Genomic DNA, 13,919 nt, shown 5'->3' with positions numbered 1-13,919 from the left:
TAAAATATGTACTTTATGTGGTACATACCCATGCATGTATTATATGCAGCATAGAAACCTCGATAGCATGTACATGTATGAAAGATGCTGGGCTTTGTCTCAATCCTCTTACAAATACCACCATCACCACAGGGACCTCCATTACATGGATCATCTGCAGTGTAAAATTTATATCATAGCTATAATAATCATGAAGAGAGGTAAGATAAAGATATATAAGATATTATAAGCTGCTTTATGTGACTTTTTGTGATAAATAATCATGTTTTTACATGATTGTTTTATCTTGTTAAATTTTTTATTTGAGTTTTGGATCACCCCCAATAAAATTAAGTGCATCACTTATCTCCTACGAATTCAAAATTTTAAACTGTTATCATGGCAAGATTGAGGAGGCTAAATGCACAATTTGTATGTTTAGTGTGCTATTCAAGAAAAAGACTTTTAAATAAACAGATAAACAAAAAAGTAACAGTTGATAAAGAATGTTAGCAGGCTTTAATTATAGCCTTTTTCTGGAAAATTGTGTATTTTTCAAAACTCACTTTTACATGTGTTGTGCACATGATAAAAACCAGTAGAACATTGACATGTATATTCAAGACCAGTAGTAGAATCAGATTCAATTGTCAGGCATTGTCCATTAACACATGGATTACTGTCACAGGGATCAACTGAAATTAAACAAAAGAGAGAAATATGAATATCTAAATGATCAATAAACCACTAAAGCAGTATATTTGTGGATGATCTTAAGCCAAGACAGAGTTCAGTACTATTAGTAAATAGGTCGACATATACAGAAAGCAGTGCTCCTGGCTGAGGTTTTTCCAATCAAATTCAGTTTATCTTGGTGTCGATGTTATTTTGTAGACCTATGCAAATCTAATATTGAATATGATTTATTATTCAATGGTCACTCCCTCATCAGGTTAGCTTATTTTTTTTTTTGGTCGGTACTGTTTGAACATAAAATAGTATAAACGTTGTTCCTTGCCAGGGAACACTTTATGTAAATAAAAATAATAGTTAAGTGACACCCCTGCACATCTATGTATGCTCCATTCTCAGATGTACCAGCACTGGTTTCGGCGATTCATTGCTAAGCATACAACAACACTTTAAATTACTATAACTAGAGTGTGAGCATAAGAAGTAAATATATTAACTGTGGGATTTTAATCCCCAGAAAATGTACTTTATGTGGTACATACCCATGCATGTATTATATGCAGCATAAAAACCTCGATAGCATGTACATGTATGAAAGATCCTGGACTTTGTCTCAATCCTCTTACAAGTACCACCATCACCACAAGGGGTTCCCTCACATGGATCATCTGCAGTATAAAATTTAGTTTAAGGGTATTGCAAATTAACAAAAAATGTACACCGTAAAACCTCGAAAAGAAGCTCAAGGGCTTTTTACGACTCCTTAATATGGACTTATTTTCGAGATAGAAGTTGCAAACTGAAAAGGAGGGCTAATTCTTTTCAAATTGAATGTTGTACATTTTTTTAATGCTATTTACAATAATATAATTTTGGAGAGATTGTTTCCTGACAATTTTTGTTTTGCCAAGGAAGCAGACAAAGTACCATTTGTAAACAATAAATTGTAGAAATATGAGGCTTGATGGCTGAGGTAGGATAGTTAAGTGATCTGTCTTTTTTACATACCAATGAAGCAGTTAGTTTCTTCTTTGAGCACTTGCCCTGGCTGACAAGAACAGTAGTGCTCATTTTTATGCTGGTTACAAACTGCTGTCATTCCACATGGAAATGAAAGACATCTGCCTTTCATTGAATAATCTTAAAACAAGAATTAAATTAAAATGTGATACAGGTCCAGTTAAAAATCAGCCTCAATGGGGCATATAGTAATCTCATACCTTAATGAAACTTACACAGTATGTCCAAAATATATTGTAAAAATCATTTCTTGATGTTGCAATCAATGCCTGTAAATAGTTCGGAATTTTATTCTTGATACAATTTGTTTTGATTTTAATAATTTGCCAGATTTACTTTTATCAAAGTGTGCTTTTATCACAATTACTTTTCCCATGCATAACCACATATTAAAACTGCTAGTTATTTATTAAATATATTTAATCAAGTTGAAAGTGTACTATTAAAATGCTTATTTGATAAAGAATCAACAAATCTGTAAAAAAAATGTGAAACACCGGACCTCAAGATTCAATGGCCAAGGCCTTTATGTATTATGGTATAAAATGTTCACATTAAAAAAAAGTAAAACATCTCTTTCCTTACAATTTTTTGTTAAAATCTTTACTATTGCAAAATAATTGATACTAAATTATATTTTTTTAAATCTCAAAATTTCTTACCTTTCTTAATTTTCTTTTTAATATATGTATTTCCTCCTAAAGTACCATCTAAAAAGAACTGAAAAAATTATCAAGCTATTACTGAAAGATCCATAGATTATAAATTAAATAGTATTATTATTATACTATTAGATAAATTACATCACATCAGAGTAGTAGCAGTAATGGAAATACCTCACCAAAATCTCCCGACACAAAGTCACTATGAAGTTGTTTTAATAAATTATCATCCTGTTGGTGTTAGTGGTATGAACACCAGACTAGTGATCCAGAGGTCAAGTCCTACCCAGTAATTAAGTAAATTCTCAAAATATGTACTTAATACAGGGTACAACAAATGTCAGAGTAGGGTAAACATCTGACCAAATAGTATTATTATTATTTGAAAACTATCTTCTAAATATATTCATAATCATACCTTCAATTCATACAGCCCTGATTGAACGTCACTCCTCAATGCTATGCCATTATCAAAGAAGACATTCTATAAGGTTAATATAAAAGTATGTTTTACACACATCTTGTGAAATATGAATGTTCATTTAAACAAACATACAAAGTCTTTTTGAACCGAAAGCATTTGCATATTTTATGTGCAACAACTATTTCTTCCTGTTTTTTGCTCCAATGAAATTACAAATAGTTTATAATTCAGTGTCAAATAAGAGATCAGAAAAATCACACATTCACGAGGACTTAGTGAAAGCAAATAAAACAGTGCTCAGCAAAAATAGGATATGAAACGAAAACCACTCTTGTAGTTGAATAAATGGGTAAATTACTACCGGTAATTTTTTTCAAAAATATTGAATTAACCTAATATAAATATAGATAGAATGTGAATAGAGTGTCAAAGATAACAATTGTGGAGGTTACACAATTATAGCATTTTGTTGAATTGAAAAAAGAATATCCTATCTCATTTTGATATCTATATTATAAAATATTTTATTGTAATTTTTTTCTGAATATAAATGGGGGAGTATTTTTTTCAAACTTAGAAGAGGGCACTATTACAGCAACAAGAACCATAACTTTAATATACCTCCTTTTCTCCATGATGGTTGTCAAGAGTAAAACTTAGAGGGCAGTTGTAATTAAAGAGAGATGATGAATTGATTTTTAACTCCAAACGACCAAAACCAATCGTTAATTGTGCATCATCAAGGTACATTATGCTGTCTGTTAAAATAGATAAAATATAAAATAATTGTTAAATGTAATTTAAAGTGAAAATGAATACTGAAATAAAAAAAATGTTAAAAAGAAATAGAGAATGGAGTGCTCAGGTAATAGAGAATGGAGTGCTCAGGTAAAGCTTGAGATTCTCAGTTGAGAATGGAGTGCTCAGGTAAAGCTTGAGATTCTCAGTTGAGAATGGAGTGCTCAGGTAAAGCTTGAGATTCTCAGTTGAGAATGGAGTGCTCAGGTGAAGCTTGAGATTTTAAGTTGATAATGGAGTGCTCAGGTAAAGCTTGAGATTTTAAGTTGACATACAGATGGCAGCATACCATTCAAGCAGGATTTCATGGTTCTCACTTATGAATAGGTATTATTACTCATCCAGGTAAGGTGTACAATTAATGTAATCCACAGGGCTTACTGATGTTTCACAGACTATCCAGGACATATACTGTCACAGGTCACAAATCAATAGCCGTATTTTTAGATGGCAGAAAAGCATTCTTGATTGTATATACATATACATTTATTTACCTTATTTAAGGTCACAAACTACATTTTATGTAAAAGTAAATACTATTGCGATAAATTTTTTTTCATCTTTAAACGGTTAAAAATGTGAAAATTAAGTTGATTCTAATAATTATATAGATATTTCATATTATTATGCTCTCAGTATCACATTCAGTTACACTATACCAAAGTTAAATTTTAAAAATTCAACAAATGTTTTTAATCACTAAATTTTTATAATTAGTTTCAGTTCAAAATAATTAAATTCAAAATAACATATAGTCACTTTCCTTTTAAGGTTTTAACAATAATGGAATAAATAAGAAACTAGAAACAGTTTCAGTTGACTAATAGAACAGGAACGCCAAAGATAAACAGGTGAATTTGAAAAAGAAATAGTTTTTTAAAACTATTCATTTTAAAAAAGCTTAAAATTAAATCAAATTATGTTTTAAAATTACAAATAACAAATTATAATTCTTGCCTCTTGTACAAAAATAAAGTTTTTTGGACAAGTAGTTCTTGAGAAAATGTAATTTAAGTTTACTTGTTACTTTAAGACTGCTTGCCGGCTTTTGAAAATTCTGTCCTATCTTTTATCACTAGCAGGTCTGAAAATAATACTAAAAAGTGGTCCAGAATTGGGATCATCATCCGGATTGCCTTTAAAATTTGAAATCACTTTTTGAGTAATCCTGCTAACAAACAGAAAAACAAACACACATGATCGCTTACATATACCTCATTGGCGGAGGTAAATAACATAGATAAATAACAATAAATCTGGGGATTAAAAAAAGAAGAAAGGATCCCAGAAAAATACAATAGGGTTGGTGAAATTCAGTCCAAAATACGCAGAATTTTTTCCAAAATACGTAAAGTTGAGGGCGCTATACTAATCCAAAATACGCGAGTCTTTCCAAAATACGTCGACTTGAGGGCGCTATTCATTTTCCAAAATACGCGAATTGTCCAAAATACGTCAAGTTGAGGGCGCTAGTCATTTTCCAAAATACGCGATTTGTCCAAAATACGTCAATTTGGAACCGCTTGTAATTTTCCAAAATACGTCAACTTGAGAGCGCTATTCATTTTCCAAAATACGCGATTTAAATACTTCTTCTAACCAATTATTGATATTATTTTAATTACAATACCATATGCTTTTTATTATTATTATATATTATATGAAATAACTATTATGTTAGATTTCAGATTAGGTAACTTATTTGACCATAAGTACTGTACATTAAATTGAAAGCGATGTTAGTCTGTCGAGCTCGGGAAAAATATCGATTTTGTAGATCACCAAATATATAACACATGCCCAAGACTATGCTTAAATACTATATACGTACATGCTGCTTTTGTAGCCGGTTTATGCCTCATTTAAACTAGCTACGTCTGGCAATGCAATCGTACATCGTTCAGACATTATTAATGTATATTATAGGCACTGTCTATTGACTGATGTTGGCACATATTTGTTTTTATTCAGTAATAAATGATTACATTGAAAAATAATAATTGGCTACTCTATGACATTTTATTTACAAAAAATTCTGCCTTCCAATACTTTCATTTATAACTAAAATGTACTTGTTTGTTTTACTCTAAGAAACTTTTTTTTAATACATTAAACTGTAATTTTACCTTACACTTTCAATATGATACATTTGGAAAGGCTCTCGTATTTTGGAAAAAAGTTTGCCGCCCTCAAGTTGACGTATTTTGGAAAATTACTAGCGGTCCCAAATTGCAAATTGACGTATTTTGGACAAATCGCGTATTTTGGAAATGAATAGCGCCCTCAAGTTGACGTATTTTGGAAAGACTCGCGTATTTTGGATTAGTATAGCGCCCTCAACTTGACGTATTTTGGAAAAAATTCTGCGTATTTTGGACTGATGTTCACCAACCCGACTCGAAAAATACAGCATCTTGAGTTGGATCTGCCTAGGTTTAGCTGACATAGAAGAGAAATTAATTGTTTTAAAAACTTACTGGCTATGCACGTCTCTATCTGCCATGTAAGCCAATCTAATCCTTAAAAAAAAATCATATTGATAAATCACAATGAGAGAGAGTATTTTACTGGTTCATGAAGATCTGTACAATTCTCATTACACATCAAATTATAATTAAATTGTATACGTTATGGGGTTCAAATATAGAACACATGGTTTATAATTAAATTGTATACGTTATGGGGTTCAAATATAGAACACATGGTTTTTAAAGGAACTAAATATAATTATAAAAACTGTCAAACCAAAAAGTATATTAACTACTCAAACCACAATAGGTAAAATTATCACCAGACAAAAGCCTAACAAACAATGCATCTCATATTGATATAAGGTCTTGTTTAATTGTTCTGTTCCATTAGGCCTATATTGTATTTAGAAAAAGTCACACTTGACTTTCAATAGAATATTTATTCATGAAAATGATAAAAAAAAAGCATGTATTGTTTCTCTTTGATATGGTATTTTTATATTTTACAATTCTTTCAATTTTGTTTATGATGGCCTGTTGTTGCTCGTACTCGCATCAGTGTTTGCTTCACGATCCTAGTGGCCGTGTTGAATTCACAAAAAGAACAGTATTTTTCAGCGGTTACCTGACACATTTAATAGTGTGCTTGTTACTTGTTTGGATATTGATTTATTTTGATTGATATGTATTTAAGGGTAAAATGTTTAATCTCTGTGATGTTCCAATCTTTGTTATTGTTGCAAATATGAATATATTATTATAAATTATTATGTTTAGATTCAACCTGCTAGTGGCAGTTTCATCACTGTTGGTTGTCAACTGAATAACATTTATAAAAATTATAAAAATATTCAAGCTGTATTCTTGTCAAGCAGTATATTCAATCTGACTATACATAGATACATTGATGTTTTCGTTTCAATTTTGTTTATCTTCTTCCATAATAACATGCCACATAACAAACATTTATAAAAAATCAAACAAATTATAACTTTACTGATAAAACTGTAGGTAAAAGGGACAGGCATTGGTAAAACTGTATTCACAATTTTAATTTTCACATTGATAATTGGAGTATTGAAACAGCCCTTAAAGATATGTAATTAATTTCTGTAATTAGAAAGAGTAATATTTTACTTACTATACTGGTAATTTTTTTTTGGTGTATCAGTTGGTTGATTCAAAAGTGGTAACGGAAAAGCAACAACACTGTATTTTGTTTCTTTGGATGCAGTAATGCAAGGAAAAAATGAAAAAACCTTTAAAACAATGAAAAAAATATACAAATGTTAAAGACAGAACGTTACATGTGTAATTAATAGTCCTGTCTATTCTCCAATCTTTGGAAATCAATTTACTTGTTTACTTGCAATCCCTCATAGTCGTATGAATAGAGGCAAATTGAGGCAAAGCATGGCTTGTAAGCCCATCGCGGTTATCATGTCATATTGTACAAATGATGTGAACTTTAATGGATGGTTTACCCAAGCCTAATTTAGTCTATTTTTTAACAAATTTAAAGAACTAGCTGAAACAACATAATCTGAAAAACCATTCCACAAAAGTACAACTCTAAACGAAAAATAATTCCTTCTCAAGTTTAACTTTGCTCGATGGAACTTTAATTTATACCTATGTCCACGGGTCCTTCAATTGACATCTAATTAAAAAGAAAAAACATTTGTGTGGCTGAAGAGCTCTGGATGTGTATGCTAGGATTAAACACCAAACCAAATAAAATATAGTACATTGTAGATTTAAATACTTTAAAATAATTAATTTTTTTTATCAAAATGTAGATCAATATAAAATACCCTATCACCGCCTGTTGAGTATGTTGGAATGATGTCATTCAGTTTCAATGTTCCATTGAAATCCAATAGAAAGCAATGCAGAGTGCTGGCCCTGCTGTCTATTACTTCAATATATATGCCATTAATACGATTATGACCTGGAAAATCAAACAAAAATCTTTGATCAAAAAATTGATTTAACACACATTTAGATATTTTATAGTTGTATTAGTATTTACGAAATAAAGAATGAAAAAACATATTATTGCTCAGATTATTGCTAACACATATATAAAATATACATTTTGATTTTTAAAATATTCATTACACAGTTGTACCATACATAAACAAGTAATACAGTAGTTGAATATTTGAATCATCGCAATTTGAGGACAGTACAATGAATGTCTCCAAAACTTGGCTGGACGCAATTGCGATCTTCAAGATCTTATCTATTTGTCAGCCTAGCTGCTTTGTTCATCCAGAGTGTCTAAACAAATTCCACTACCTTATGGTATTTGATGTCATTCATCAAGGTTGAGAAAGTCAAAATCTCTTTTCAAAACTCAACAGTTTTATTCTTTTCTTTTATCTACGGTAAAGTGCTATAAGACCTTTTTGATAAAGAGTGGCTCAACAATATTTAGATAAACCAATTGTGGAATTGGAATGATCTTGTACTTTTTCAGAGGTTTTGTATTATTATTTGTTTTTTTGTTTTTATTTCATACGCATCCAACAGAGTGTAAAGAATGTTAAACTAGTGTCATCATCAAAGTGTCATTTGAGGCTTAGGGAGTGGAGTCGTGATTACAAAACCTTGACACTAGGTCAGGATTAAAGCCCGGACCTATGGATTGAATGCAAGTATGTGTCTGCGCAGAATAACCCGATTATTTCCAAAATCTAATTTTTATATTGACTGCATTTCTGCTCAATTTTTGCTCCAAAATAACCGTTTAAATCAGTGGGTGTTTGTTGACAAAAATCGTTAGAATTACCCAAAATACAATTGGTCCTGGCAGTTAATTCAAACATTACTGAAGTGTAGTTGACTCGAGGTCAGTAGCTGTCAATCAAATAACCATTATTTTGTGTTGCAGCTAAAAGTTGTCCAGCAATAACCGGTTAAATGGCGTTCTAACACCGAATTGAATGGGTGTTTTTAACCGGTTATTTTGCTCTGCCTTTTAACCAGTTACCACAAAATTGTCCTGTTCTGCTTCCAGGAAATTGGAGTTATGTACTTCACACCATTTTTAACCGATTATTTTTATGCAACAGGAACAGGACCCATGTTAACCACCAAGCTACAGCTTTTTAGTGTATTGCAGGAATACTGTATCACCACCAAAACATCAATTCATTGTACCATTGCCTTATTTATACTGCATAGGAAATGTTTAAAAAAAGCGAAATCAATAATTTAATCTCAAATTTCATTAAAAAAATATACATGAGTATTACATGTATTATTATGAGATAAAGGATTTTTTATGAGCTCTATAATTAAACCAAAGATTATAAATAAAAAAAACACAAGATACAGTAATTTATAGCGTTCTGGTGGAAAGTATTTAAACCACATTTTCTCTCTCATAATAATATAAGCAGACAACAACTAATGCTTTAGATTAAAAAGTTGGTTAACTTTAGAAGATCACATGAGGATATTGTTTGTTACTGAGATAGAATGGCATCAGGATGTAAGCATATCACATCAATATTCTAACACTATAATATTGTTGAGCCATATGCTACAGTAAAACAAGGTATGAGTGATTTAAACTGTAGAGTAATGATCATCTTATGATATAAATAACAAATTAATTAAGTATTTTCATGCTCGGAAATAATTCACTTTCTAATTAAGAAAAAATTCAGACACAGCTGGAACTACACTCGGTCATATACAGTTAGCCAGACTATAAATGCTTAAATTATGGAAGTTAAATTCACATTTTTGACTGTTTAATATTAATTTTTTTATTTTTCATTTTAATTCTTTTTCAGCAGGAACGCTTTAAGGCATATAAAAGCATCTAATAGAATAATAATACTAATAGACATTGATTACGTCTCACAAATTTAGTGCATTTAATTTTTTTCATCTTATTGAGTAGTGTATCTATTATCTTTGAATAAAATGTCTATTATAGTCATGAGTATGTTAATTCTCATAATAATAATCTGACCTGCAGTTTTGCATCATTAAAAATACTGTTTGAAGTAAGCGGTAATTGTTTATTGAATTTAATATTAGAGGACAATAATGATTGCCATCAGTTCATTACCATATTTCAGGAATATAACATCTGTATACACCTATATTAAAGTAGATTAAAGATATATTGTCCTCCAAAAACATAAAGAATAATAAAATCAGACTTTGAATAGTCCATTTTTCAGTTTTAATAAATTCACTTTCGTAGAAAATAATACAAACTAAATAATAATTTACGGATAATATAATATAACCACAAACTCATTGTTTTTTCAAGTAATTTTTGTTTTAATCCATTTTTTTGGTAAAAGTGAATAAAAAAAAATCATCATTATATTTTTTATGTATGATTTTAGTAGCATACACTTGTTTTCAAATATAAACACAGCGATATTGCAATTGTTGTTGAAAAGTAACACATTCCTTCAGCCCTATGAACAACACAAAAGCACAGGGGCGGATCCAAGATGGTTGACAGACTAACAACACAAAAGCACAGGGGTGGATCCAAGACGGTTGACAGACCAACAACACAAAAGCACAGGGGCGGATCCAAGACGGTTGACAGACTAACAACACAAAAGCACAGGGGTGGATCCAAGACGGTTGACAGACTATAATATACTATATGCTAGTGCTCATTCATTTGGATGGATAAGCCTGTGATAACTTGATAAATTGAAAACTGGACATACTTTGTTCTGAAATGTTGACATCAATCCTAATTTTTAAAGGATCTTTCAGAGAAGATTGTGAAAAGTATCCCTTAACATCATTTTTGCCAAGTCTCATTGGAATGTCTTCTTCTGGTGCAAAGAATTTGTCTGGTAGTTCATCTGAACATCCTATAATAAACAATTTGAAAAATTATAATAAAATTAAACTTGTTATAGTTTAATTAACTTTTAACAGAGATTTAGTCAGTGTTAGAGGTCTTAAAATGTGGTTGTTTCAGGAGGTCGTGATTATATATTCATAAATGTTCCACTACCTATATAAGCATACAAATTTGTGGTAATAAAAACATTTATCTTTGTAAAACAGATAAAGCATTCAAAACAGTGTGCATACATGCTTATAGTAATAAAAAATAAAGCAGAATAAAACATTTAAAAAAAACATTGTATTTGAGCTATTTTATTACCTCCACGTGAGGTTTATGTGGTTGATCACATAATTATGTTTGTGTGCATTTTTGCTTCTTTCTTTCTTTTCTATATTTGTTTAGTTAGCAGGATTACTCAAAGATTTTAAAGAATGGTTGCATAGCTGTATGGGAACATGTCATTAAATGTTCATATGCATATAAGGCAGAGGTTTGCACTTTCTAAGTGCCCTTCTAGTTTAACTTTTTTTAGCTTTATTTTTTGGGACTACTTTATTTGCTTTGTATTTTGTTACCGCTAATTGCTTTAATTATTTTTAATTGCTTAAAATTGCTTTTTCAATTTTTAGCTTTATTTTTCTTCAATTCTTTGTTATAGCTAATATGTACTTGGCTTTTTTGATTTAAATCTTTGCTATAGCTAGTTTTTTATTTTATTTATTTTTATTATTTTATTATTTTTGTTAAGCCTTATTTGCTTGGGGCCAATCTTTTACCTAGTGTTCTATAACAAACTTTCTAAATATCTTTCTATCTACCTTTAGGCATTAGAAAAAGAATAGTGTCAAATAAAATTCTTAAAACCCACAATTGTATGCACTTTGGAATTTAACCTGTTAGCCATGGACAGCATCTAATAACCTGTTAGCCATGGACAGCATCTAATAACCTGTTAGCCATGGACAGCATCTAATAACCTGTTAGCCATGGACAGCATCTAATAACCTGTTAGCCATGGACAGCATCTAATAACCTGTTAGCCATGGACAGCATCTAATAACCTGTTAGCCATGGACAGCATCTAATAACCTGTTAGCCATGGACAGCATCTAATAACCTGTTAGCCATGGACAGCATCTAATAACCTGTTAGCCATGGACAGCATCTAATAACCTGTTAGCCATGGACAGCATCTAATAACCTGTTAGCCATGGACAGCATCTAATAACCTGTTAGCCATGGACAGCATCTAATAACCTGTTAGCCATGGACAACATCTAATAACCTGTTAGCCATGGACAGCATCTAATAACCTGTTAGCCATGGACAGCATCTAATAACCTGTTAGCCATGGACAGCATCTAATAACCTGTTAGCCATGGACAGCATCTAATAACCTTTTTTTACCATAACCAAACATATATACCATCTAGATATTTAGGGGCTATATATAACCAAAATAATGCATTGTTTCTTCTATTAAGTATAATAACTTTCTACCTATCGCAGTGCATCTGAGACAGCTAGTGTGAGTAAGTGTTTTATGCTGCGCATGGCTATCTCAGAATTAAGCATAATGTATGTATAAATGCATTGGTTATTTTTAATTGAAAAGACCTATAATAGACCTATTTTTAAAAGTAAAAATTCAGGTACTTACGCTGAGATGTTAAAGTATTAAGTGACATCTGTTTAACATGGCATTCCCTAAGTTCACCATTGCGATTCTAAAAGTAACAAATATAAATTCTAAAGTCATACAAAATATTTTGTAATAGGCTAAATTTAAATCACAAAGAAACTGCCTAATTTCATAATTTATTAATCATTTATTTTGTGGTAGTAGTAGTAGTAGTAACAATACATTAATAATATTACCAGTACTGGGAAAAAAGTATATAAAAGTAATATAAATTCTAAAAATTTTCTCTAAGCATGGCATTGCAAAAGTATGCCTACCATACCAGATATTATAACAAATGTAAACACCTATTTCTGGAATTTTTGTCAAATCCTGATTTGGTAATAGATAGAGTAAAAATGACAAAATGTATTGTATGATAGATAAAATACACACCTTAATAACTTACATACTTCACATACAAACAAGAATTGTGCAATGAAATGATAACCAATATTCTGGTACAACATTTGCATATGAATTATTTTCTTTAAAAAAAAAGAATTTAATTACAATATTTTTTAAAGATGTGTTTATGATTTTCCATAGTTATGTTTCTGTTAACACCACCAAAAAACACCCGATTAACTAAAACTACTCATAATTCATTTTAGAAAATTTTCCATAGTGGACAAACTATTTGTGGGTTATATTTATAAATTCTTGGTTTTTAATTTATAATGATCATTTTAAAATCTTTCTCTCACTTTTTGTGTGCCAACAAAATGTTATGTCTGCGGTGACAAGGTTTTTCTACCCCTTCAGTTTTGCAGTTAACTTTTTAGACAATTCAAATAAATTCCAGCCTATTGTTAGTGTATGATAACCATTACACCTTATACGTTTTCTCCTTTTTAATTGTACCTACAACAGTTTGGTGGTAATTCTAGGTGTTGATGTAAGAAGTAGAGTAACTATTTCAAAACATTTAACGCTTATTATAACTGTATGGTAATCATTAACATAACCTTATACGTTCCCATTTAGCATGCTTTCACAATTTTTCAGCAACTGAAGGCATCACCAGTGAATATATCAATTTATTATCCTCTTCACAAACAATTTGCTCTCATGAATGCTGGCATAAGACTACGTGCACTTAATACCAAAACAAAACGGTTTAGGTGCTCGTTTGTACCTAATGCTATACACTTATATAACTCCAGAGTACAAAGGTAAAATGTAACCGATAATTTTTATCTAATTTTAACAATTTTTAGCCTCTTAACTTTTTGTGTGTTTTTTTGTAAATTGTATTTTATATTTTTGTATTTTGCCAGTTTTCAAATCACATTTCTGTTTTTTAAATGGACAATAAAGTATATATGACTATGACTATGACTATCTT

The 13,919-nt window shown here is 30.4% G+C and overlaps 1 protein-coding gene across 2 annotated transcripts in view; it reads right to left on the bottom strand.

The window, feature by feature from the left end:
- LOC140059052 (uncharacterized) overlaps positions 1-13,919 on the bottom strand; it is a 36,941-nt gene that overhangs the window by 7,920 nt on the left and 15,102 nt on the right. Inside the window, exons 3-14 of one of the 2 annotated variants that reach the window (XM_072104868.1) lie at positions 12,551-12,617; positions 10,760-10,909; positions 7,862-7,998; positions 7,189-7,306; positions 6,054-6,095; positions 3,400-3,536; positions 2,773-2,838; positions 2,355-2,412; positions 1,681-1,812; positions 1,215-1,340; positions 546-674; positions 29-154 (exon numbers count right to left, since the gene is read on the bottom strand). In XM_072104868.1, coding sequence (XP_071960969.1) covers positions 29-154; positions 546-674; positions 1,215-1,340; positions 1,681-1,812; positions 2,355-2,412; positions 2,773-2,838; positions 3,400-3,536; positions 6,054-6,095; positions 7,189-7,306; positions 7,862-7,998; positions 10,760-10,909; positions 12,551-12,617 — 1,288 coding nt within the window. Of the gene's footprint in view, positions 1-28; positions 155-545; positions 675-1,214; positions 1,341-1,680; positions 1,813-2,354; positions 2,413-2,772; positions 2,839-3,399; positions 3,537-6,053; positions 6,096-7,188; positions 7,307-7,859; positions 7,999-10,759; positions 10,910-12,550; positions 12,618-13,919 lie in introns of those variants that run through there. The other variant, XM_072104869.1, reaches the window with a different exon arrangement.

Source organism: Antedon mediterranea, chromosome 9 (genome assembly GCF_964355755.1).
Source record: "Antedon mediterranea chromosome 9, ecAntMedi1.1, whole genome shotgun sequence".
Lineage (NCBI taxonomy): Eukaryota > Metazoa > Echinodermata > Crinoidea > Comatulida > Antedonidae > Antedon > Antedon mediterranea.
This window is presented reverse-complemented; position numbering and strand designations above follow the sequence as displayed.